At 37.3% G+C, this 21,935-nt stretch overlaps 5 protein-coding genes across 7 annotated transcripts; 2 read left to right on the forward strand and 3 right to left on the reverse strand.

The window, feature by feature from the left end:
- Position 1: 1 nt before the first annotated feature.
- Positions 2 to 1,537, reverse strand: LOC109178168. The gene is made up of 3 exons (XM_019327739.1): positions 1,414 to 1,537; positions 1,235 to 1,289; positions 2 to 290 (listed from the first exon to the last, which is right to left on the reverse strand). The coding sequence occupies exons 1-3, from the start codon at positions 1,496 to 1,498 to the stop codon at positions 134 to 136; spliced, it is 297 nt and encodes a 98-aa protein (XP_019183284.1). The 5' UTR covers positions 1,499 to 1,537; the 3' UTR covers positions 2 to 133.
- Positions 1,538 to 4,018: 2,481 nt separating this feature from the next.
- LOC109178254 (myosin-2) lies at positions 4,019 to 11,925 on the forward strand. 2 transcript variants are annotated; one of them, XM_019327875.1, is made up of 25 exons: positions 4,019 to 4,537; positions 4,701 to 5,159; positions 5,449 to 5,550; positions 5,637 to 5,780; positions 5,954 to 6,104; positions 6,197 to 6,224; positions 6,648 to 6,816; positions 6,934 to 6,997; positions 7,122 to 7,135; positions 7,230 to 7,314; positions 7,390 to 7,490; positions 7,603 to 7,741; positions 7,867 to 7,985; positions 8,375 to 8,527; positions 8,617 to 8,706; positions 8,848 to 8,925; positions 9,023 to 9,181; positions 9,276 to 9,434; positions 9,623 to 9,828; positions 9,925 to 10,057; positions 10,158 to 10,287; positions 10,538 to 10,642; positions 10,717 to 10,820; positions 10,938 to 11,141; positions 11,251 to 11,925. In XM_019327875.1, exons 2-25 carry the CDS (start codon positions 4,707 to 4,709, stop codon positions 11,647 to 11,649), a joined length of 3,489 nt encoding a protein of 1,162 aa, XP_019183420.1. In that variant the 5' UTR covers positions 4,019 to 4,537; positions 4,701 to 4,706; the 3' UTR covers positions 11,650 to 11,925. The 2 variants fall into 2 exon arrangements, with proteins under 2 accessions (XP_019183420.1, XP_019183419.1); XM_019327874.1 differs by having other exon boundaries at positions 4,019 to 5,159.
- On the reverse strand, positions 11,873 to 13,378 carry LOC109178256 (chlorophyll a-b binding protein 13, chloroplastic). Its single transcript, XM_019327877.1, has 3 exons — positions 13,179 to 13,378; positions 12,926 to 13,087; positions 11,873 to 12,488 (listed from the first exon to the last, which is right to left on the reverse strand). The coding sequence occupies exons 1-3, from the start codon at positions 13,302 to 13,304 to the stop codon at positions 11,979 to 11,981; spliced, it is 798 nt and encodes a 265-aa protein (XP_019183422.1). The 5' UTR covers positions 13,305 to 13,378; the 3' UTR covers positions 11,873 to 11,978.
- A 382-nt stretch (positions 13,379 to 13,760) lies between these two features.
- On the reverse strand, positions 13,761 to 16,932 carry LOC109178255 (probable galacturonosyltransferase 10). The gene is made up of 2 exons (XM_019327876.1): positions 16,557 to 16,932; positions 13,761 to 15,421 (listed from the first exon to the last, which is right to left on the reverse strand). Exons 1-2 carry the CDS (start codon positions 16,707 to 16,709, stop codon positions 13,979 to 13,981), a joined length of 1,596 nt encoding a protein of 531 aa, XP_019183421.1. The 5' UTR covers positions 16,710 to 16,932; the 3' UTR covers positions 13,761 to 13,978.
- Positions 16,933 to 17,607: 675 nt separating this feature from the next.
- LOC109178309 lies at positions 17,608 to 20,558 on the forward strand. Of its 2 annotated transcripts, XM_019327934.1 has the most exons (7): positions 17,608 to 17,950; positions 18,388 to 18,452; positions 18,562 to 18,591; positions 18,674 to 19,177; positions 19,214 to 19,463; positions 19,755 to 20,015; positions 20,197 to 20,558. In XM_019327934.1, the coding sequence occupies exons 1-7, from the start codon at positions 17,825 to 17,827 to the stop codon at positions 20,284 to 20,286; spliced, it is 1,326 nt and encodes a 441-aa protein (XP_019183479.1). In that variant the 5' UTR covers positions 17,608 to 17,824; the 3' UTR covers positions 20,287 to 20,558. The 2 variants fall into 2 exon arrangements, with proteins under 2 accessions (XP_019183479.1, XP_019183478.1); XM_019327933.1 differs by having other exon boundaries at positions 18,674 to 19,463.
- Positions 20,559 to 21,935: the final 1,377 nt, after the last annotated feature.

Here is a 21,935-nt window from a genome sequence, read left to right on the forward strand (position 1 = left end):
CTAAACAGTGGTAGAACAGTAGAAATAACTAAAATGAGATTAAGACAAAATTTTGGGTAGAGATTACAATACAAGTGAGGTAATGATAGGTGAACAAGTTTACAATCTTCAAAAGGAAACACTGCAGATTACATTAGTCATATAGCTTTTTGGCAGATTGAATTCTATGTAACTTGCTTTCATTCTTCAAAACTTTTTCCTTCAATTGCTCGATTTTAGCTTCAGCTTTGGCAACGGCAGCCTTCTTTCGGACATTCTTCGACCTTTTCATTTGCACTCCCTTGACCTTTCTGCAGGGAGGAGGCACATGAAATTAGTGTGGAAATCATAAAACCCAAATTCTATCAACATGACCAGAAACTTGATTCAGAAATCTACAAAGCAGATGGCATGTATTCAAAGTTGAAATTTCAATACAAGATAAAATCACTAAAGTTCAATACTTTGTGGTGACAAATTCGAAAGATACACGTCCCATGTTAACCAGAGAGAGTACTAACTAGATACACACAGGAAACTAGACTCCAAAGTCTAAACTTGAAAGCCAATATCACTACAAAACTAAAGTATATTTCAAATCTCTAGTTTTCCATTCTCCCATATTTTCCAAATGGGAGAAATTAGTCCACTTTGTAATGCACCCTAACATTCCACAAACTACATTTACTTTAACTACTTAATTTCTTCATGGTAATGGAAGTTGCAAAATATACTAGGCTTGTAGCCCTATTTGGTAACATAGTTAGCTTATCAGCCAATTTTGACTTATTTGATCACTATTAGCTTTTTGACTTAGTTAAACATTCAATATAAGTATTTGATTAATTAGTTTTTTATAACACCTTATTTCTCCAAAATGCTAAAATTCAAAAAACTGCTCAAAGTGCTTTTTTTTGATAAAATGTTTGAGAATGTCATTTTGCATGTAATCAGCTATTTAGCTATCAACTAATCAAATACACTAACCTAATCAGCTAACAGTTATCTAACAAACACCCCCACAATCTATTTGTACCTTCAAATTGTCAATTACTCCATATTCATTGAAACTATGAAAGCAGCTAAAAATTCAACATATCACCCAATAAAAGCATGGAATTCACATATCTTTCACCTGCTAAATTATTCTTTCAACAATATTTTAACATCAATCTCAGCAGCAAACTAGGCATCTTACTATAGATTTCAAATAAAATAAAATAAAATAATAGCAATACAGCTTTTCAGTACTCACGTATGAACGCGGGCGGAAGATGGTTTCGGAACAGCGGACTCAGAAGTATCCATGTCTGAGATAACAATTAACAGAAAATAGAATCCATCAGAAGGTTATATAGCTGTGAGCTTTAGCAGACGATAGATAATATTAATTAGTTGCAAGCACACAGAGACTCGTGAAAGTGAAGTATGTACCTTGAGCTCCCGTGGCCGTCTGATCGGCAACGAAATCCATGGAAGCAACGCCATTTCTCTTCTTCTTGTTTCTGTTCTTCGCCATAGCTACGCGCCTGCGAGGGAGAGACGAGACGAGAGGGGTTACGGCAGTTACGACGAAGCCCTATATATGGTTCCGTTGATAAACGGACTGGGCTCTGGAATTTCGAATTTTGGCAGATCAAGCCCATATTGAATTTAATTCGGCCCGTTTGTAGTCTTTTTCTGTATTGGGCCGATTAACCGATTTTTTAACCCGTAATTAAATAAGCATTGGTTATAAATTTATGAATTATGATACACAAATTTTGTTATTTTGAGTTGCTCATATTACAAGGTCACATTATATTATTGGAAAATTTAGGTAGTGTTGATCAATATTAATACTTAATAGTATATGGTATAGTTATATAAAGAATGTCTAGTCAATCATATTGTTTATTGATTACTTTTCTTCTTCCAAAAGGTTGAATCTTTACACCTTGTCCTGACAGAGTATTTGAGATGATGTAAATCACGGTTAGTCAATGGCTCAATAGAGGAAGTTATTTTGCATGTAATTAGCTATCAACTAACAACTAATTTACCATACATCTTTCAATAATCAGTTAATGCTATCAGCTAGTTAAACACACTAACATAATCAACTAACAGCTATCAGCTAACAACTATTTACCAAATACCTCAATATATTTTTTCGAATAGCACAACCACTTTCATAAATCAAAGATGATACAAAAAATATAAGATTGAGTGATTTATTGCATGAGTGAAGGAGATCCACATGGACTTATAAAGCTAGTATTCTTCTGCAATGATGTGAAATGATTCAAATATAGTACCAAACCACATGGAATTCCCATCTTATTTACAACCCTTTTTGCTGGATATGATGTACCTCACTTGCAAATTAACACAAGAGCTTTCATTTTCCTTTTTGCGTTAATAATGATAAATAAACATAGGATTATGTCAGTCTTCTATAACTCTACATGGTTATATATAAAGTTCAATAACTAGTTGGAATTGGGCATATTTGGAATTTCATTTCATTTTGAACAACCCAATTCAATAGACCTAGAATGTTACATTAATAAAGTTAAAATGTGGGATTTTCAGAAGGTGGATTCTTGATTGTGTTGAATATGCACCCATGACCCACCACGTTTTGACTTTGTGTGCAATTTTGGGACTTTATATGTTGTTTGGTTAAAGAAAAACAATTAAATATCTAAACAAAAGAAACATATTGTATATGAAGTAAGTTATATAATTATGTAGCCTTAATCAAGTTAGTAAGATAGTCACAATATTTCAAATTAAATTTGTTGTGAGAGTTATCTAATTTTTTGTGGACATGGTTCTTGGCCTTTTTGTGTTTGAAATATTTTAGACTTGTTTAATGAGAGTATGGAAAGAACTTTGAGTTATACATTCCTCAAAAATCAAACTCGGGAGGAATATTACAAGAAGAAAACAAAGCAAATCAAATTTGTTATCAAATAGCTCTGATTCAGACTAATTGATGCACATATCACAATTTACATGTATTTGGAGACATATAATACAGTTCAAACATATCACATGATTTATTTGTATTTGGAGGCCTATAGTCAATTGAAACACGTTATACAATTTAGGCTGTGTTTGGAAATCTGGAAAATGATTTATGATCATTTTTTGAATTTTCGGTGTTTGGATGCAATTGAAAAAGATCCAGTCAACGGAAAATATTTTCTGTTGACTAGGGAAAGTATAGTCATTTTCCGCAACACTCCGAACAAGGTTTCCGACAGAAGTCGGTTTTTTTTTTTTTTTTAAATTAATAAATATTATTATTAGTGTCCCGCAACACTCAGAACAAGGTTTTCGGTGAAAAATAGAAATCATAAGTATGATTTTCGCCGAAAACCATTTTAAAAAATTGATAAATAATATTTGTAATATTATTATAAATATTTTTATATTCTAAAAAAAATATTTAAAATGTTTAATTATACAATTTTACTTATTTTTTTATAAAATGAACCAAACACACAAAACAGTTTTTTGTTGTGCAGTCAAACACGAAAAATAAAAATATTTTATGAAAAATAATTTATTTTCATAAGTTAATTTTAAATACACATTGCAGTATCTGATCATAACTACTTTTCTCACTAGTCTTCATTGAGGCTCAATCTCACAATTGATCTTATGTAACTTGATGTCATTAAACTATAAGCTCATTCACAATAGGAGTGGTTTATAATTGTAATCAAACAACATTTTTAAATGCAAAAAAAAAAAAGAAAAACATTTTTTTGTTTGATCAAATCTAACATGTTGTGGTAAATTGGTAAATCAGAGTAAAACGCGATAGTGACCGCAAAAAAATATTATTCCCTCATTTTTTATGTTTTAAAAAGTAGACCACTCTATTAATTACAAAATATCATCATCATGTTCCAACTTCCAACCTAATTCCTTCAAACCATTTTGACTAAAATATCAATGGTGACTGCATACTTTGCAGTAACAAATTTATATGATCTGTCACCCACTTGGTTAATCTCATGTCCCTGAAATTCAAATATATTTTATTAATTCAAAATATCAGATCTCAACCGTTTTCATCAAACGTTGTCCCCTCCCATCACAATTTCAAAATTGGTATTAATCAATTAAACAGAGCGGCAGTTTTTTTGTTTTCTAAGGAATACCTCAAAACAACCCACGAGTCACGACAAAGCAAAGACAGCTTTTTTTAATATATTTTTTTAAAATTTATTTTCGAAAATACAAACTTCTTCTTCCTTGGACAATTGGTTGGGGTGTTTCACACTTTCACCCATAACTCTTATTTATATACAGAATTTTGTTGTTTGTTTTTTGGTTTTTCTCTGTGTTTTCTTTGATTCTGCATATTTACTGTTCAGGAGTTAGGAGTGGGCTTTCTTGATTTAGCATAATTTGCAGAACACAAAAAAAGTTTTGAGCTTTGGCTGCTTAAAAATTTTCATTTTCGTTTATGTGGTGTTTATACAAGGCCAAAGTTGAGAGCTTTATGAATTTTTGGTTGGGTTTTCGTGTTTTTAGTTGGAATATGAGTCTCTGAATCAAAGAACGACTCCGGGCTTTCGAGTTTCCGGCGGCGTTCGTCGGAGTTCTGATCTGAATTACAGTTTTCCGGCAATGATACGGCTGGCTTGTTTTGAGTTGAGTGATACTGTTTTTGTATCTTAATCGAGTTGAGATATATAGTGAGAGGAGAGGTTTGTGGAGGCGAAAAAATGTTGTCTGTTTCGCGTGGCGCAAGAACTCGGAGCTCCTTGGAAGAAATGCTGGAGGCTCTGCAGCGGAGAGACGGGGACGAGGAGAAGCCAAAGGACTTGCCGCCGGAGCTGCCGTCTCGGCCTAGGCTGACCGCCAAGACTCGGCCACCGTCCTTCAAGAGACGGTTGCCACCAAGCTTTGAAACTGGGAATGGTGGATTGGAGAGCTCAGTGGACTGTGATTCCCAGAAAGAAGAGGTCAAGGAATCAAGAGGGAGTAGCTTTGGGGCTAAGAAGGTGAAAGAAATGGAGCCCAGAGAATCGCCTTACATCATGTCAGCACAAAGGAATGGATCTAAACGAAGATGGGGGGAAAATGATGGACCAAAGATTCAATCTGGGCTGCCTGGTTCACTGCCAATGTGTTGTGAGGCTGAGTGGGATGACAGCATTGGCTATTTCACCAAGAATGTAAGAACACTAGATGTTGTAATTATTGGCCAAATTATTTTCGTTTTGTAGTAAATCCCGGGGGAAGTAAACCAGTATAGGTTGTTCATAGCTGACATGCTAAAACCAAGAAGGCCTCGAACTTATAACATCGTGGTTACTAAATCAACAGCCTGACCAATTTGACTAGGTTGTCCTGTTTGTTTACTTTTACTTGCTGATTCTTTGGTTGAAAGTTCGATTAGGATTTAGGATGATTTATGCAAAATTTCATAGGTTATCTCTTAAATGTTTTATCAATGTGTTGCAGAAACTTAATGTTTGGTGTCGCCAACAAGATGGACTGTGGGAATCAGGACAGATACAATCAACTTTTCAAGAGAAAGCTTCTGTAAAGCTTTCAGATGGGAGCGTGAGTTATTGCATTCATTTATTTCATATTCTGAATAGCTATGGCCCATGGGATGTATGGTTACTTAGGCTTCTTTAATGATGCAGGAAGTAGTAGTTCCCACAGCAGAGCTCTTACCCGCAAATCCAGATATTCTTGTGGGAGTCGATGACCTCATACAACTTAGTTATCTGAACGAGCCTTCGGTCCTTCATAACTTGCAGCACAGATATTCTCATGAAAGAATATATGTATGTACTGTCTGTTGAGCATATAATCATTAATGTGCAATTCAACTATCAGCTTAGGCTTTTAGTTGAGATGGAGCACATGCTTCAGTTCTGTCAACTTGTCAAGACATCTACTTAACTATCTGTCTATATGTATAATTTTCTTTCCTTTCTTGTTCTTCGTGCTTCTGCAGAGTAAGTCGGGTCCTGTTTTAATAGCGGTGAATCCCTTCAAAGATGTCAAACTGTATGGAAATGAGTTTATTACGGCTTACAGGCAGAAGCTAGTCGATGGTCCTCATGTGTATTCTATTGCTGATGCAGCCTACACGGAAATGATGGAAGGTGTCAGATAATACCACAGCTATTGTTACCTATTTTTAACTGTGGGTGAGAAAAGGTCATTCACATTTCTTTCCGTTTTTTTTTATGTGCAGATGGGACCAATCAATCGATCATTATGAGGTTTGCCATCATCTCTATTTCAGTCTCAGTATTGTACTCGCTGCTTTGCTATATTTCAAATAGATTTCTCCGTTATGTATCATCTGTTGATTTAATGATTATCTTTGGAATGCCTAGTTTGGATAAATAACCGAAAAATAAGTGTTTCTTATTTAAGTGGCATGTAATAATAAGTCCAAACTTTCCATTTTGGCCCAATCTAGATGAGTTTATTTTCGGCTTATTTGAAAAACACTTACTGAAAATGTTTGTCAAAGCTGGGCCTTTATCTGCCTTTGAAAAGCTATTTTCAACTTACTCCGATAAGCTCCTTGGAATAGCTATTCGAATAAGCTAAAACAACTTTTCGAAAAAGCCATAGGCTCATTTCATCAGACTATCCAAAACACATAAAAATTAGTCATCTTTTTATATTCTTTTTAGTGGGGAAAGTGGATCTGGCAAGACAGAAACGGGAAAAGTTGCTATGCAATACTTGGCTGCTCTTGGTGGAGGTGGCAATGGGATAGAGTGTAAACTGCTACAGTCAAGCTGTATATTAGAAGCATTTGGAAATGCCAAAACATCTGGAAACAACAACTCGAGCCGTTTTGTAAGTTATACCTGTCTATTTATTAAGGAAAGGAGATGCTGCTCGATATAGATCATTTTATGATCTATCTCATTTCATATTGCAGTTAGACTCACTAATACTTTGGATTCTTTACAGGGGAAATTGATCGAAATTCATTTTAGTGAAACAGGAAAAATATGTGGCGCTAAAATACAAACCCGTAAGCACACTCACTTATTTTGATATGTTGACACGAAATCTCTGTAAATCATTCTTTCAATCATTGTACTGATGTTTACTTTTCTTTGCATAACAAACATATTGATGCCCGAAAAAATGATCAGTTCTTCTTGAAGAGGTGCACATGTTTTTTTCCTCTATTTTCACCTTTTCTTTTTCCACTTAAATTTGTATGCATTGGGCTTTTTGAAAACTTCTTGTCTAATTTGCAGTCAAGAGTGAATCAGCTTGCCCAGGGAGAAAGATCATACCATATCTTTTACCAGCTTTGTGCTGGGGCTCCAGCAGGTCTCAGAGGTACATATTCAACTTTGAAACTTCTTTGTGCTCTTTTAAAGTACTTACGATAACCTTGATGTGATTTCTTTGCAGCTAAACTGAAGTTAAAACGGGCATCTGAATACAATTATCTAAATCAAACTGAGTGTTTGATGAACGATGTTGATGATGCCGAAAAGTTCCATATGCTCATGGTGATCTAGATTCTCGAGTTTTAGATATATATATATGTCATTTAAAACATTTTTTTAGCCACTTTGGTTTAGTGCATAAATAATTGGTTTATACATTCTGTTTTGTCATCAGGACGCCCTAAACACGGTCAACATTTGCAAAAAAGATCAAGAACATGCCTTTGAAATGCTTGCTGCTGTGTTATGGCTAGGAAACATATCATTTGAAGTGATTGACGATGAAAGCCACGTTGAAGCTGTGGCCGATGAAGGTAAACCTATAGCATTAACTTTTTCTTCTTTGTGTCTAAAGATTTGCCATTCTATATTAAGAATTGATTTACATATTCTGAAATTGACGTGTATGTTTTTATATGTTTTTATATGTTACCTACAGCTCTTACAAATGCAGCTAGCTTGATAGGTTGCAGTGCTCATGACCTCATGCTAGCTTTATCAACTCATAGAGTACACGTTGGCAAGGATAAGGTTACCAAGTTGTTAACAATGCAGCAGGTATTTTAAGCGCTTATACGTGTAATCTTACGAATTCTATACCTTAAGATAGTTGCACCGTCAAATTATATGACATGGATGTAACTGCTGTTGGATCTCAGCGCTGCACTATGCTTACTTCCTAGTGGGCTACAAAGTTCTTTGGCTATCTGGTTGCCATATCCTACTTAAAACCAATTGGTGATAAGTAGGTGAACATTAACCATTTAACCATTTAACCGCATCACTCTATAGTAAGCTACAACGCCACGTCTCGAATCGAGCAGGGGCTGAACTCGGTCAACCTGGCCGACGCCCAACAACTGCATTTACTCCCAGATAGATATGATTTTGTAACAAATATATTGAGCTATTGTGACAGTAACAGCATTCACGTTGACTTAATTCAGGCAACTGATACAAGAAATGCACTGGCAAAGTTCATATATGGAAGCTTGTTCAACTGGCTTGTTGATGAGATTAATAAATCACTTGCAATGGAAAAACAAGATACTGGTAGATCCATAAGTATTCTGGATATTTATGGTTTTGAAGCATTTAAGGTAGATTGATCTCTTGAAGTGTATTTTCATTATTGATGTTTTTTCAATGTTTCTTCTGTGTTACTACCATTTCCTTTCATTTTCTCCAGAATAATAGCTTTGAGCAATTCTGCATAAACTATGGAAATGAAAGGCTTCAACAGCATTTTAATCGTCATCTATTCAAACTTGAGCAAGAGGTAACCATGTCAAAAGAGTTTCCTCGTTGCTCTACAAACCCATCCAACCCAACCCCCCCCCCCCCCCCCCCCCTCAACCCCCAAAAGAAAAAAATCAATACAGTGCTAGTTATGACTTATGACCTGACTTGTCTGATTCAGGAATATGAGTCGGATGGAATTGATTGGATAAAAGTAGAATTTGAAGACAACCAAGAGTGTTTGGATCTCTTCGAAAAGGTACTTTCTTCTATTTTATTTTCTACCCCATTCATCGAAACTTGTGATATGTGCAGAAGTGGACATGATTTATCGGTTATTGTAATGCGCCTTGCAGAAACCAACTGGGCTTATTTCTTTACTGGACGAAGAGTCAAACTTCCCTGAAGCTACTGATTTAACCTTTGCCAGTAAGCTCAAACATCATTTGACAGCAAACCGGTGCTTTAAAGGAGAAAGTGGAGGAGCATTTAGTATTCAGCATTATGCTCGAGAGGTTAGATTTTCTTATTGCAGTAGATTAGGATGCACTTGTTATAGATAAATGGTTTTATAGATAAATGGTTTTCTTTTGTCAATGATTCTATTAGGTTCTGTATAGCACCAGTGGTTTCTTGGAAAAGAACCGGGATAAAACGTTGCCCGCTGATATTGTTCAGCTACTCTCGTCATCCGGTTCTGAACTACCTCGGTTTTTTGCATCTTTGGTTAACCAATCTCAGAGGCGAAGTGTTGCTACGAAGTTTAAGGTAGTGATATCTGCTTCGTTGTCTTTAATGCTGCATAGCTCGATATTCTGTCGAGTATTGACTGTTGAGCATATAACTATTAATGTGCAATCCAACTATCAGCTTAGGCTTTTAGTTGAGATGGAGCACATGCTTCAATTTGGTATCAGAGCCATAGACCCTCTTAGACTCTCCAACTCTCTGTGCAGGGTCAGTTGTTCGATTTAATGCAACAGCTAGAAAACACTACACCACGCTTCATCTGCTGCATAAAGCCAAACGATAAGCAGCTTCCTGGGGTGTTCGAGAAAAATCTTGTCTTAAAGCAGCTTAGAACCTGTGGGGTTTTAGACGTGGTGAAAATGTCGAGATGCGGGTATCCTACTCGGATGACACATCTTGATTTCACGAGAAGGTAAGTGACCTTTTTTTCTTTTTTTTCGGTTGCTGACTTTGATTGGTTAGTAAGTCTTGAAAATTGAAATATGCATGTGCTATATATGTGTTTCAGATATAGCCTCCTCGTCGATAATACTGTTCCCCGAGATCCTTTAAGTACATCTGTTGCTATTCTCCAGCAATTCAATATCCTTCCTGAGATGTACCGGGTTGGGTATACCAAATTGTATTTCCGAGCTGGACAGGTGAGATGCTGGACTACTGGGCAAATAAAAGGGCGGTCCATTCTTTATTAGTATCCCCCTTGCCCCCATATCGGTTATATCTGATCCCCGTAACTTTCAGATTGATGCACTCGAAGATGCAAGGAAACAAGTCCTGCAGGGCGGTCTTGAGGTGCAGAAGTGTATTCCTCGCCACCGTGCTTGCCATCACTTCCATGAGCTCAATGGAGGAGTAATAACGCTTCAATCTTGTAAGCTAGACTGCTTTTAGAGTTTTAGTTGCCACTACGAGTATTTAGGATTGTTAAGAGTCTCATATTGATAAAATAAGAGAAGATATATGGGTTTATAAGGTCATGGGTTAGACTAACTAATTGGTTGGATTCAATCTTTTAGTGTGGTTTGGCTCATGTGCCCCTAGCCCACCGGTTATGGGTATTGGTGGTGTCCAAGCTTTCGTGCTGGTTTTTAAAGATTTAATGTAAATGGTCGTTATTGTAGTTGTTCGTGGTGAAAACGCAAGAAGGCAATTTAATACATCAAAAGAACAGCTCGCTTCCAACAAAATTGATGAGCAGTTGGTGGCTGTTATAAGGATACAATCAGGTAAAGTCTTAGTTCTTTCAACATTTCTGCAATATGGAATATAGGATCGATGATTCATTTGTGTTCTCCTACAGCAATTCGTGGGTGCTTGGCACGAAAGCATGTTAGTAGCCTGCGGAATTTGAAGAAGGTAATTCTCGACAAATGCAAAGCGGGCGGGAAGATGTTGGAGGTGAAGGTACACTTTATAACAAAGAAATACTCGAGAATTGCTTCTCTGATCATCATCCTATGATTTGTATTATCCCATTCGAGTATTGATGTTTTCGTGGTATATTTCTGACGTTTTTACCAGGACTTGCCTTCAGAAGTTTTACCCTTTGTTATCGAAGAACTTCAAAAGCATCTTTTCACGTCTAAAACAACCCTGGGACTGAAGGAAAAAGAAAACGCTGCATTAAAAGAACAAGCCAAACAGCTCGAGGCACATTGGTCAGAATACGAAGCCAAGATGAGGACGATGGAGGAAACATGGGAGAAACAAATTGCATCTTTGCAGGTGAGCTCTTGTGTCCGTTGGATTATCATAGTAGAACATTACAAAACGATGGAACATTTTTTAAGATTATGATTTCCATGTTAAACCGGGGCCTTCCGCCTACGAACAGGCAAGTCTTGCTGCAGCCAAGAAGAGTCTTGCAGCTGACAACGTTGTGGGCCTTCCGCCTCGTTGCTTTTATGATTCTGAAGGTGCTGTGGGATCTAGTCAAGAGATCGATGGTGGTCTTAGTGCAATCGATCGTCTTGTAAAGGAGTTTGAACAAAGGAAACATAATTTCGATGACAAAGCCACCGCGATTCTTCAGGTCAGCTCGGGACAGTTACTCTCTACGAACCCTGAAGACGAACTAAGAAGATTGAAACTCCAGTTTGAGCAATGGAAGAAGGAATACAAGGTGAGATTAAGGGCTGCAAAGGTAAAAGTACACAAGCTGGGGCATTCAGAAGCAGAAAGAAGCCGAAGAACATGGTGGGGGGGAAAGACGAGCAAACGGTTTCAGACTTAAACCTCTTCTTCTTCTCTCTTTCAGTCTTTCTAGGCATGAAACATGCTAGTTAAGATAGGTTTGCCCCGGAGAACCCGGGGGGGGGGGGGGGGGGGTGCGTTTGTATATTTACCAGCTTTCGAGAGGATTTTTCACCTGAAACCCCTCAGAGTTCTTGAGGTGAGCCTGGTTAGTTAGTATGTTGCCAATCATTGTATAGTACTAAGAAACTGGAAAGCAGATGTTCAGTCCAAACTCTGATAAATTATATATAATCTACAGAAAATTTTCGTTTTTTTTTTCAATCATACATTGGGGTTTGGATGAACAAGAGATGAATGCAGGGAAATTTATGATCCAGGGACAAACTTGGTGGCATAAACCCAGGCATTGTTAGCAACAGGGTTGTCAAGGTGGTCCAAGAGGTTCTCGAGAGGGCCTTTGCCAGTAACAATGGCTTGGACAAAGAATCCAAACATGGAGAACATGGCTAGTCTGCCATTCTTGATTTCCTTGACCTTGAGCTCAGCAAAGGTGACGGGGTCGTCGGCTAGGCCGAGAGGATCAAAGTATTGGCCACCAGGGTAGAGGTCATTGCCCTCTCCAACTCCAGGGAGGCCATTGATTCTGAACCCTTCAACAAGCCCCATGAGAACAACTTGGAACCCCAGCACTGCCAAGATGCTCTGTGCATGGACAAGGTTTGGGTTGCCCAAGTAGTCCAGCCCTCCTTCTGAGAAGATCTGGGCTCCTGCTTTGAACCACACTGGCTCCTTGAAGTCCACATTCAACCATTTTTCAAGAACTTCTGGGGTTATGCATCCCAGTGCTCCAAGCATTGCCCACCTTCCATGGATCACCTGCCAATTTTCAAACCATTTTAGTAAACTTCACCTTATAGACCTAGCCAGCAAAGGGGTAAACCATTCTAGATTGTCCATAGCTGATCGGCTGAGACCATAATGAAGTAAACCGGCCTAGTTTACCTGACTAACTCAAACCAATAAGGTCAATAAGCCACTCCCATCAGGAGTTGAACTTGAAACCTTGTGATTATCAAGTCAACAGCCTAACCTACTTGAGTGGGATACCTCATAATCAATATTTTTTACATATCACATTCTATATCCCACCTACCATTAGACCTATAGAGTTAGATTTTGGTTGAGTCGGGTGTCCAAAGTTTGACTCTTACTCGAGAAAAACATGACCAAAAGTCTTTCACATGATATGATATATATACAAGAGTTAGATCTTTGGACCTCATAAAATATACATAAAAACTAATTTAAAGTACCTCAAGAGCCCTGTTTTTGGCGAAAGCCTCAGGATCAGCAGACAAACCAGCAGTGTCCCATCCATAATCACCAGGGAACTCTCCAGTCAAGTATGAAGGAGTTTGAGCAGAAAAGGGTCCCAAGTACTTAACACGGTCAGGCCCATACCACAAATCATTTCCCTATGAAGATGAAAACCAAGAAATTAAGCAACCAAATAAAATAAAATTTATCTTACTATCTTAGTATAACAGAAGTGTGAGGAGAAATCACCATGGTAAATTTAGCAGGTCCCATGGGAACAGCATCTCTAAGAGGATTAGCATTCTTGGTCTGACCCAAGAATGGGGTGGCTCTCACAACAGTGGTGGAGCTAGCAGCAGCTGCCATGGATGCCATTCTTGGTTTCTCTCTCTCAAGCTTAGAGTTGGGACTAGTTTTCTGTTAAATAACTGCTGGAGCAATCTAGAAGGTGATGAGGAACTGGTTTTATTATGTGTGGGGAGAGAGAGAGAGAGAATCAAAGATGGGTGGTCACGATTGCATGGATAGAATTTGTGGTTGATGATAAACTCAAGTCATAGACTGACCAATCACAGGGCTCCTAAAGATTTTTAAGTATCTCCAAGTGGTATCCTTCTATCCAGATCATTATCTTTCTTGATTCTTAGGAGCCTGCTAAAATTATTGGAATATATACCTTTGTATCCTTGAGAACCATACATTGTACAATGATTTCCAGTCATTTGTTCCATGAACCCCTTCTTGATCATTCATTTTAATTATTCAGAATGCTTTTTCTAACTACCATCAATGGGCATAAACTCAATTATCGGGTAAATCTGCATGAACAAATGATAGTAACCTCAACAACAGATATGTCTGAACTCTGAAGCTACACATTAGAAGTGGAACAAATATAATACATCAATGATTTGAAAAATTTTAGAGATTTCTAAGCATAAACCCATGGTCAGATTAACAACATTGTTTTATGTTTCAAGAGACATATATAGAAAGGATTCATCTTTGGTTTTGGTATGGCTAACTAAAGCCTTATCTATTGACAATGGTCAATGGATATTGCATTGTTGCAAGAGAGGATGAGAATAATCTATGTATTTGTTCCACAATGGTTTGTACTTCTCCATTCCAATCTTCAGCCATGGCTTGGAGTTTCCATTGAAATGTAGAACTGCACCTTTCTCGATCACCTGTGGATCGACGTTTGTGTATCCCAATCCCAAAACATGCCAACTACGATCCAACGGTTCAGTCAACCCGTAGAAGGTAAGAAGCCCGGGTGGCAAGGTCCCGAGCTTCCATAGTGTTCGATCTACGTTCTTCTCCTGCCAGTAGTGATATATACCAGTCACATTCTTCCTCCTCCATTGAACCAAATCAAAGATATTCATGCCAAAGGCCCACCCACAAGCATCTGGATCGAAATGTGAGCGTATAAGTGGGTGGGAGGAGTTCAAGTATTTGTGGTATCTGTGGAATGTCTCCGTGCAAGTCTCGATGGCTCCATTCACGTTTCCTTTCAAATCAATGGAGAACAATGGCGATAGATCCTTTTGAACCACAACATCATCGTCGAGAAATACTACCTTATCAAGCTTTGGGAAAACTTCGGGAATATAGAACCTAAGGTGGTTGAGCATCGAGAGGTACTTTGGGTTACGGTATTTTATAGGGGTTTTACCACCATCCTGACGTCCAGAGAAGTAGTAATTTTGGGTGTCGGAGTCTTGCAGCTGCTTAAGAACAGGGACGTAAGAAGCATTCAGCCAACTGAAGTCTTCAAACTTCTGAACTTCTATTGAAACACCCCGGAAAGAATTCATAGAGAACCAGGCTTTCATTGGAGCGAAGTTTATTTCATCAGTCACGATGTGGAAGACAATCCGGTCTGGATTCCTGGCATTTAACGCTGTTGAATTGACCACGACTGAAGTAGCTAGGATGTTGTCAGAAAAAACACAAAAATGATAAAGGCTATTATCCTCGAGTTTCTTGGCTTCCCTGAGCTGTTTCTCCTGCAGCTTTTTGTTCTGGAACCAATCAACAGTTAACCTAACACCCAGGCAGTATAGACCCTTTGGCACTTCCTCGGCTGCTATTTGTCCATACTTTGAGCTCTTCTCTGTCACGGAATTCAATTGCTCTCCAAGTGATTGGATATTGGCCTTTAATCTCATAATCATGGTTGCACTATCATAGTGGAGTTGCTGGGCTTGACAAAGCAGAAGTGCCATTTCACGGATTCTTGATTCTGCCTCTTTCATCGTTAATGGGGTTTTCCTCGTCGCTGAATTTGATAGGAGTACTTGTGATTTGTGAATCTTGGCACTTATTTCCCATGCAAGTTGAAGGTTGTTGCTCTCTTTTGCAATCAGAACAAAGGATTTAGCAAGAGATATTTGATCATTCACTTGCCTAGATATTGAATGAGGGTCCAACATTTCTTCGGTGATGTTAAAACCTTCCAGAAATTTGTTCCGTCTATTAAATCCCTGAACATTTACATAAAATTATTAGTGTTCTATGTACTTAAAGTTTCTATTCAGGAAGTGAAAACGAACAAGAGTTCTCTGGAACTTACATCCATATCATATCTTCAAAGTAAACTAACTTACAATTTTGCCTATTTAATTCCTTTACATGCATATATAGTCAGATCAGAAATCAACAGAACAGTCATTTCAAGAGGCAAAGAATAAAGAACTACAAATGGGTTATGGCTAGATTTTTTCAATAGGTATAGAAAGGTTCCTATGAAACTTTCTGCAATTCAATTGACTTAAAACATTCTCCTTAACATCGAAATTGAACACTCACTCGTGTTTCTTTAGCAACATGCACCCCTTGGAGACGGTATATACCACACTTCTACCAAATAGCATAAACTTATCCATTTCCCCAACTTTCCTCCCGGCACATTCTCATACAATACAGTTGAAGTCTCGAAAGAAACAAAGTTAAAAAGTCTAAAGCAACAAACATAACAAAAACATAAGTGAATGGCAAGAAACTGCAGCAGGGAACACATAAAATTGCAACGGACGAGACAATGCAAGGACCTAGCCTTAAATTTAAGAGGACATTACTTAAATTTCTTAAATTTAAGCTTCATTTAAATCCGAGATACACCAATGGATTGGATTGTTATTCAGAGGTTCAAACTTCATTTTCTAAACCACTAAGCATTTTCTAAAGCAACCCCAAGAAATCTCTTCATCCCCAAATCCCATAAAACTAAACTCCAATTTTTTTTTACTACTGGTACCCAAAACAGAAATATAAGAAATGCCTGCCAACTCTCCTGCACAAAAACACAGTGATTGACCAGCAAAGTCCTCTTCTTTTCTTATAATCTGCTACACTAACATGCCACTAAGAAACAAACCATCCAAATCTGAACAAATTGACTATAAATTATTGAACACAGCTATACAGCACAGTCTAGAAATAGAACCAGTGAGTTACACACTTACACAATTGGTCTGCAAAAAAAAAAAAAAAAAAAAAAATCTAATCTTTTACACCAAAAGAAAACACCATTTACACCATCAACAAAGAAACTGGAAGAAAGCGCTAATCTTTTGGGATATAATGAGACAAAACGCTGGTGGGTAAGGCAGGTTTTACCTGGATTAAAGAAGGCGTGGAGGGAGAAGAGCTTTTCTGGCGGATGATGGCGAATAAGAGAAGCGCTAAGAAGGCGCAGAATATCAGCCATCCCAGTTTGGAGTACCGTCTCTTTGCGGGTCTGCTTCGAAAATCGAACGACCTTCGCCTCATTGAAAATCTCCCCTTCCTATTTTTGCATCAAACCAACAAAAACCTCCCCAGAAAGCTTCACTGTGTGGGTTCCTGAGTGAAGGAGTCGAAATTTAGCTGTGGGTGCTCCGGAGAGAGTTCACAAACTGTTATCAGATCACTATCACCGCCCAATCGGCCATGTTACTTTATTTACCATTTAGTTTTGTTTTTTGTCGGCCAGCATTTTTAAGAACGAGTTCAGAGAAAAGTTTCCAGCAAATAACAAATTTCCTATTTTCTGAAAGAATATTTTTATAATTATGACAATACATTTTAAAGAATTTGGTATTATATCTATAGATAATTAATAATGTACATATACACATTATATTAGATAGGATTGATCGAGGTGAATAAAAAGGGACTTTATAGTAAATTTTGTCGTTATTTACAAGTTATAATTGGGATAATAGTATGATGTATCGAGACACATATTGAATGAGCAAAATAAAACGACTAATTTTTTCACAAAAGCTTCCATCATATATAATTGAAGTTATAGGGTTTTCAATACTCCTCCATGGCTCTATTACTTCTCGAAATACAAGATTTTATAGGCATTGTCCGTCTTAAAAAAGATTTTTACACTGTTTAATTTTTTTAAATGTTCTCAAATAATTCAAAAAAAAAAAAAAGAAATATTGAATTAGTAACAAATGAAACTTACAATGAAATAGTGATATGCATTTTAATTTTTCACTAAGTTATTATCAAGAATACAATATAATTCAATTATTAATTAAAGATTAAAATTTTAAAACATCACTATAACGGAAAATTAAATCCAGATTTTTTTTTTTTGAATTTCATCAAGAAAAAAATGAGAGAGAAATAAATGGGTGACTGTTGGAGGGCTTCTAGCCATCGTATATTATAGTTTATGATGATGAAAGCCGAAAGGTACTATTTGCCTTCTGGTAGTAGAAATGTTGTTTGCTGATGATGCCTGTTTGAAACTCGAAAGCTCTCCTACTCTTTCATGGCGACAACAAATAGCTAAAGGCTAAAACATTCTCGCTTAAGGTCAAGATTCCCTCGTACCCTTTTCCGGAAAGATTCAAATTTGCCGAGTGTCCCGCCGTCTGAGAACGAGAATGGTTATCAGAAAGCCGAATCCCCGTATTCCTTCTGCCAAGGGCAATGGAAGAAAAGCGAAGAGTGATGGGATTGAACTGTTCGTCAAGAATGGGTCTGAACCAGTCGACCATTGGGAGTTTCTGGTAATTCGCGTTTCCCTACTCTCTGATTTTCACTCTTCGTTCTTGAAATTTTTGTGATAATGTGCTGTTAATTGCGGATTCTTTGTGTTTTTGGGTTTTTATGCTGATATTGGTTTCTTAAGAAAAAGGTTGTTTTCAATATTGAAGTGTTTATGCATTGATGGTAATTGTTGACAGTAATGTGAAATTTGAAATTGGGGGTTTGGGTTTATGTTCAAATGTGGATTATTATATTGGAATGGGAATTTTTGCTAGATATATTTTTGATCCTCAGATTCAATTGGTATTCTCTTGAGGTTATATTTAAGAGTTTTAGATTTGAAAATGCATACTTGTATTCAAAGTTCAGTCTCAACTCTCCCCCTCAGAGTGTCCACGGGGGGCAGGGTGTTTTTTCGGTTTCTTAGGGATTTGATTTGATCATTTATGCATTGCAGGATGAGATTGATGCTCCCATGTGGGTGGATCTCAGTGTTGAATGTAAGTCTATGTATGCTGACAAGTAAGTATAGAATTATAGATACAGTTTGTGGTTAATGTTAAAGGTTCTTGCTGATATGAGAGCCTATAATCAAGACTAGCTCGTTTATGGCGTTGTGTTTGTGTTGCAGGGATGATGAATGGTTCCACACGAGCCATCTGTAAGCGTCTTGTCGTTTTGTTTAGACATGGTCTTTTGGGGTACTGGATGTAGAATCGTCGCTAAATTGACTAAACTTTCAGGTTTCATCAATCTTCTTCGAAAGAATTGAAAGCTGCTTTTTCTCGCATTGGGGAGATCTGTGCAGAAATGGAGTTTGGCGGGCATGAACAATCTTCCCCAAAGCTTCCACCCTCGGTGGGAAGATCGAGAGGTAAAGATTACAGAAGCCGGGAGTGGGGAAAAGGAAACCGCAAGATTAGCATGGGTAAGAAGCATCCGGTTAAGAACTTGAGCAGTAAATCTTCACGGGTGAACTCGGGGTTTACTAAAGCTGTGAAAGATCGAACAAGCCACATAAATGTAAAACACCATGGGGCTTCGAAATCTATTTCTGTTGGCCAGAGCAGTTTAAGTACCATTACATCTGAGGTTAGTGATCAATGGTGTCAGAAGTCCTCGGTGACGAGTAATTCAAGCAGCATCGTGACTTATGAGGATGTCGAACAACAAAATCAGAACTCTCGGGAGATAAGAAATTCAACATGCACCGTAACATCTAGACTTACGGAACTGCAACCTCGAAAGTGCACAAACATAAACAGTCAAGTATTTGGACGAACTAGTGATTTATTGTCGACTCTAAGGGTTAATGTTAGAAAGAGTTGTGTTACTAGACAGGCATTAAGACTGGTGGTTAATAGTCCGAGGCAATCTGAAGGTCGAAAATCTGCTTCGAGCAAATCAAGCATGGAGTCTTCAAATACTCACGAGGATAGAAGCCAAACTAAAGGCACAACTCCAGATAGTAGAAATGTCTTCAGAATGAATGACCCCCCAAAAGAAAAGACGAAGCTACCACGAATGTACAAGGCATGTTTTCTTCGAGCTCAGCATGCAAATTCTTGTGAAACAAATAAACCAATCGTAAAAAGCTTTTACAAACTTTAATGGGACTTGTTTTGAACAACTAAAACTTTTTTCTTTTACTGTGAAAGTACGTATCGAGTTCTGAGAATACATCTTGAGTTGTTTTGGCATTTGTTAAATGACTGAATGTCTTTCTTGGATTTGTTTCTCTATTTCATTTTTGCTTCAGAGGATATAGATCTTTTTCATATGATGATAGTGATTGATTTTCTGAATTTGTATGTGGGTTTGCAGGGTCATCATCGTACTAATACAACACAACAAAAAGCTTTTGTTCCCAATCGAGGCAACGTAAATGTGCCCTCAAATGAGGTTAGGAAGGCTAAAGAGAGCACGGGAACCAAAACCAAAAGAACTATGGCCACTGGTAAAGAGAATGCACCGAGGATAGTGGGTCTGAAATCAAGCTCTCTCGAGAGGGCAGCTACAGTCAATGTGCAGGTTCCTAAAGTTTCAAAGGAAAGGATCCCGGGAACAACATTGACTGGTGTAAAGGTAATCTTCTTGCTGTTTGATTCATGATCCCGCACTTCTCTATACTTCTCTGGATAATTTTCAGATCTCCGAACAATTCTTTCTTATTATGCATAACTTGTATTAGTTGTGTACCCTTGGAATGATATTGAAAGCAATATCGGGTAAAAGATTATATTTTTCCACTATACTTCTCGTGCAGGTAAGGGTAGATAACAGAAGGGAAGTGGAGAATCCCCGAAAGGATGGGCGAGCAGGTTTTCCTAAGATGAGAAAGAACGAAGATAAATGAACGATGAGATTTGTAGATGTCTAGATGTCAAAAAACTCGGGTTTTTGTTTTACCAAACCCTTAACCTGCCTTGCAATAGCCACACCCTTATCTTCTACATTGGAGCCAGTTGTTCATCATTTGTCTCTCTTGTCAATATTGTGTTAGGATGAGCTAACATTTTGTCATAGAACAACCTTAACTACTTTGTCATGGAAATATATTGTTGCTCAAATTTCCAGAATACCTGAGAGCACACCCCAAAAGCCAGAAAAAAAGGGGTCAGTTTGGAACTTTGGGGGTATTTGCCTTTTCTGTTTCATAATCTTTAGTTCTTTGGCATCTTTTAACTAACTTTGGGCTCAACCCAAATTATGTTGTGGACTATGATTAACCTTGCATTGTGGGATCGGATAAATGATTACGTGTTTATAGTTAATATATTATGTACTGTAAGTAAATTAAAGGAAATGATCGGTTTGAGTATCTATGAAAGAAAAGATCGATTTTTTGCCACGTCAAAAGCTTGGGGTTGTGTATGCACAAATTATGTATTTATTATAATTAATATTAATATATTATGTATTGTAAGTAAAGGAAATGATCGATTTGAGTATCTATGAAGGAAAAGATGGATTTTTTGCCACTGCATAGGCTTGGGGTTGTGTGTGCACAATTATGTATTTATTATAGTTAATATATTATGAACTGTAAGTAAAGAAAATGATCGATTTGAGTATATGTGAAGGAAAAAGATGGATTTTTTGCCACGTCATAGGCTTGGGGTTGTATATGCACACATCTTTTTTTTGTTTGAAAGGATGTATGCACACATCTTCTTAATTGGCTAGCAAACAAGTAGAGGAAATTGCGTGGAAACTGTGTTTTATTGAACTTATTCAATAATGAGATATCTCGTCCCTTCTCCTCCCTGATTCAATCATACCAATCCACATTTCTTGTCTTCCTCTTAGCCCTTCTTCCTTCACCTCCCATTTTTGCTTCCATTATTCTCCCCTAGCTTTGATTTTTTCATCGTAATCGTGTTAAAATTACAATGTGTTACAATTAATTTCCAAAAAAGCCCCTAGCCGCTATTAAAGGTGCACTCTAGGTGAAACACCTTGACTTTAGCTGGTAAATGATACAGAGTAATAGGAAGTAGGACCTATAGTTGATTAGTTTAAATTATATTATAGGACCTATAGTTGATTAGTTTAAATTATATTATAGGCCACTTTTACTGTTCCACAAGTATGTAGTGAAACAGGGTACGATCAAATGAATGCACGAAAATTACTTCATGTTCTTATACGAAGTGCACAATCAAACATTATAAATTACAGAAATGCTTGTTTTAAATTACAAAAATGCCTGTTTTTAGGATATATATACAATCACTTATTTGCAAACGCACAATCAGACATTACAAGTGGCACAAAAATAGTTCACACATTCCATGTGATTCTCATTTGTTGACTGATCTTTTCACCAAATTTTATATGCCTTTACACATATATCTCAAAGTGGAAGTAGTGGCTCCAAATAGAAGTGATATGAATATTTCTTTAACCCTACTAATTTATTCCTTTTTCTTTAAAAAAAATAAAAAGAACACAACAATCAGGCTCACCCATCAAATTTAGGTTTGAAAGCGGTGACAGATTGAG

This window comes from Ipomoea nil, unplaced genomic scaffold, assembly GCF_001879475.1.
Source record: "Ipomoea nil cultivar Tokyo-kokei standard unplaced genomic scaffold, Asagao_1.1 scaffold0813, whole genome shotgun sequence".
In the NCBI taxonomy this organism is placed as follows: Eukaryota; Viridiplantae; Streptophyta; class Magnoliopsida; order Solanales; family Convolvulaceae; genus Ipomoea; species Ipomoea nil.

What these genes read in the sequence shown, in the direction of transcription:
- LOC109178168 (XM_019327739.1), bottom strand. Translation starts at nt 1,498, where the DNA reads ATGGCGAAGAACAGAAACAAGAAGAAGAGAAATGGCGTTGCTTCCATG. An exon ending in GACGGCCACGGGAGCTCAAG is followed by an intron (nt 1,290 to 1,413) that starts GTACATACTTCA and finishes TTGTTATCTCAG; the next exon opens with ACATGGATACTTCTGAGTCC. An exon ending in TCTTCCGCCCGCGTTCATAC is followed by an intron (nt 291 to 1,234) that starts GTGAGTACTGAA and finishes TCCTCCCTGCAG; the next exon opens with AAAGGTCAAGGGAGTGCAAA.
- LOC109178254 (XM_019327874.1), top strand. Translation starts at nt 4,707, where the DNA reads ATGTTGTCTGTTTCGCGTGGCGCAAGAACTCGGAGCTCCTTGGAAGAA. An exon ending in ATGGTTTTGAAGCATTTAAG is followed by an intron (nt 8,528 to 8,616) that starts GTAGATTGATCT and finishes CATTTTCTCCAG; the next exon opens with AATAATAGCTTTGAGCAATT. An exon ending in CATCTTGATTTCACGAGAAG is followed by an intron (nt 9,829 to 9,924) that starts GTAAGTGACCTT and finishes TATGTGTTTCAG; the next exon opens with ATATAGCCTCCTCGTCGATA.
- LOC109178256 (XM_019327877.1), bottom strand. Translation starts at nt 13,304, where the DNA reads ATGGCATCCATGGCAGCTGCTGCTAGCTCCACCACTGTTGTGAGAGCC. An exon ending in GACCTGCTAAATTTACCATG is followed by an intron (nt 13,088 to 13,178) that starts GTGATTTCTCCT and finishes TCATCTTCATAG; the next exon opens with GGAAATGATTTGTGGTATGG. An exon ending in CCAAAAACAGGGCTCTTGAG is followed by an intron (nt 12,489 to 12,925) that starts GTACTTTAAATT and finishes GAAAATTGGCAG; the next exon opens with GTGATCCATGGAAGGTGGGC.
- LOC109178255 (XM_019327876.1), bottom strand. Translation starts at nt 16,709, where the DNA reads ATGAGGCGAAGGTCGTTCGATTTTCGAAGCAGACCCGCAAAGAGACGG. An exon ending in CCACGCCTTCTTTAATCCAG is followed by an intron (nt 15,422 to 16,556) that starts GTAAAACCTGCC and finishes GTAAATGTTCAG; the next exon opens with GGATTTAATAGACGGAACAA.
- LOC109178309 (XM_019327933.1), top strand. Translation starts at nt 17,825, where the DNA reads ATGGTTATCAGAAAGCCGAATCCCCGTATTCCTTCTGCCAAGGGCAAT. An exon ending in AAGTCTATGTATGCTGACAA is followed by an intron (nt 18,453 to 18,561) that starts GTAAGTATAGAA and finishes TTTGTGTTGCAG; the next exon opens with GGATGATGAATGGTTCCACA. An exon ending in CAACATTGACTGGTGTAAAG is followed by an intron (nt 20,016 to 20,196) that starts GTAATCTTCTTG and finishes CTTCTCGTGCAG; the next exon opens with GTAAGGGTAGATAACAGAAG.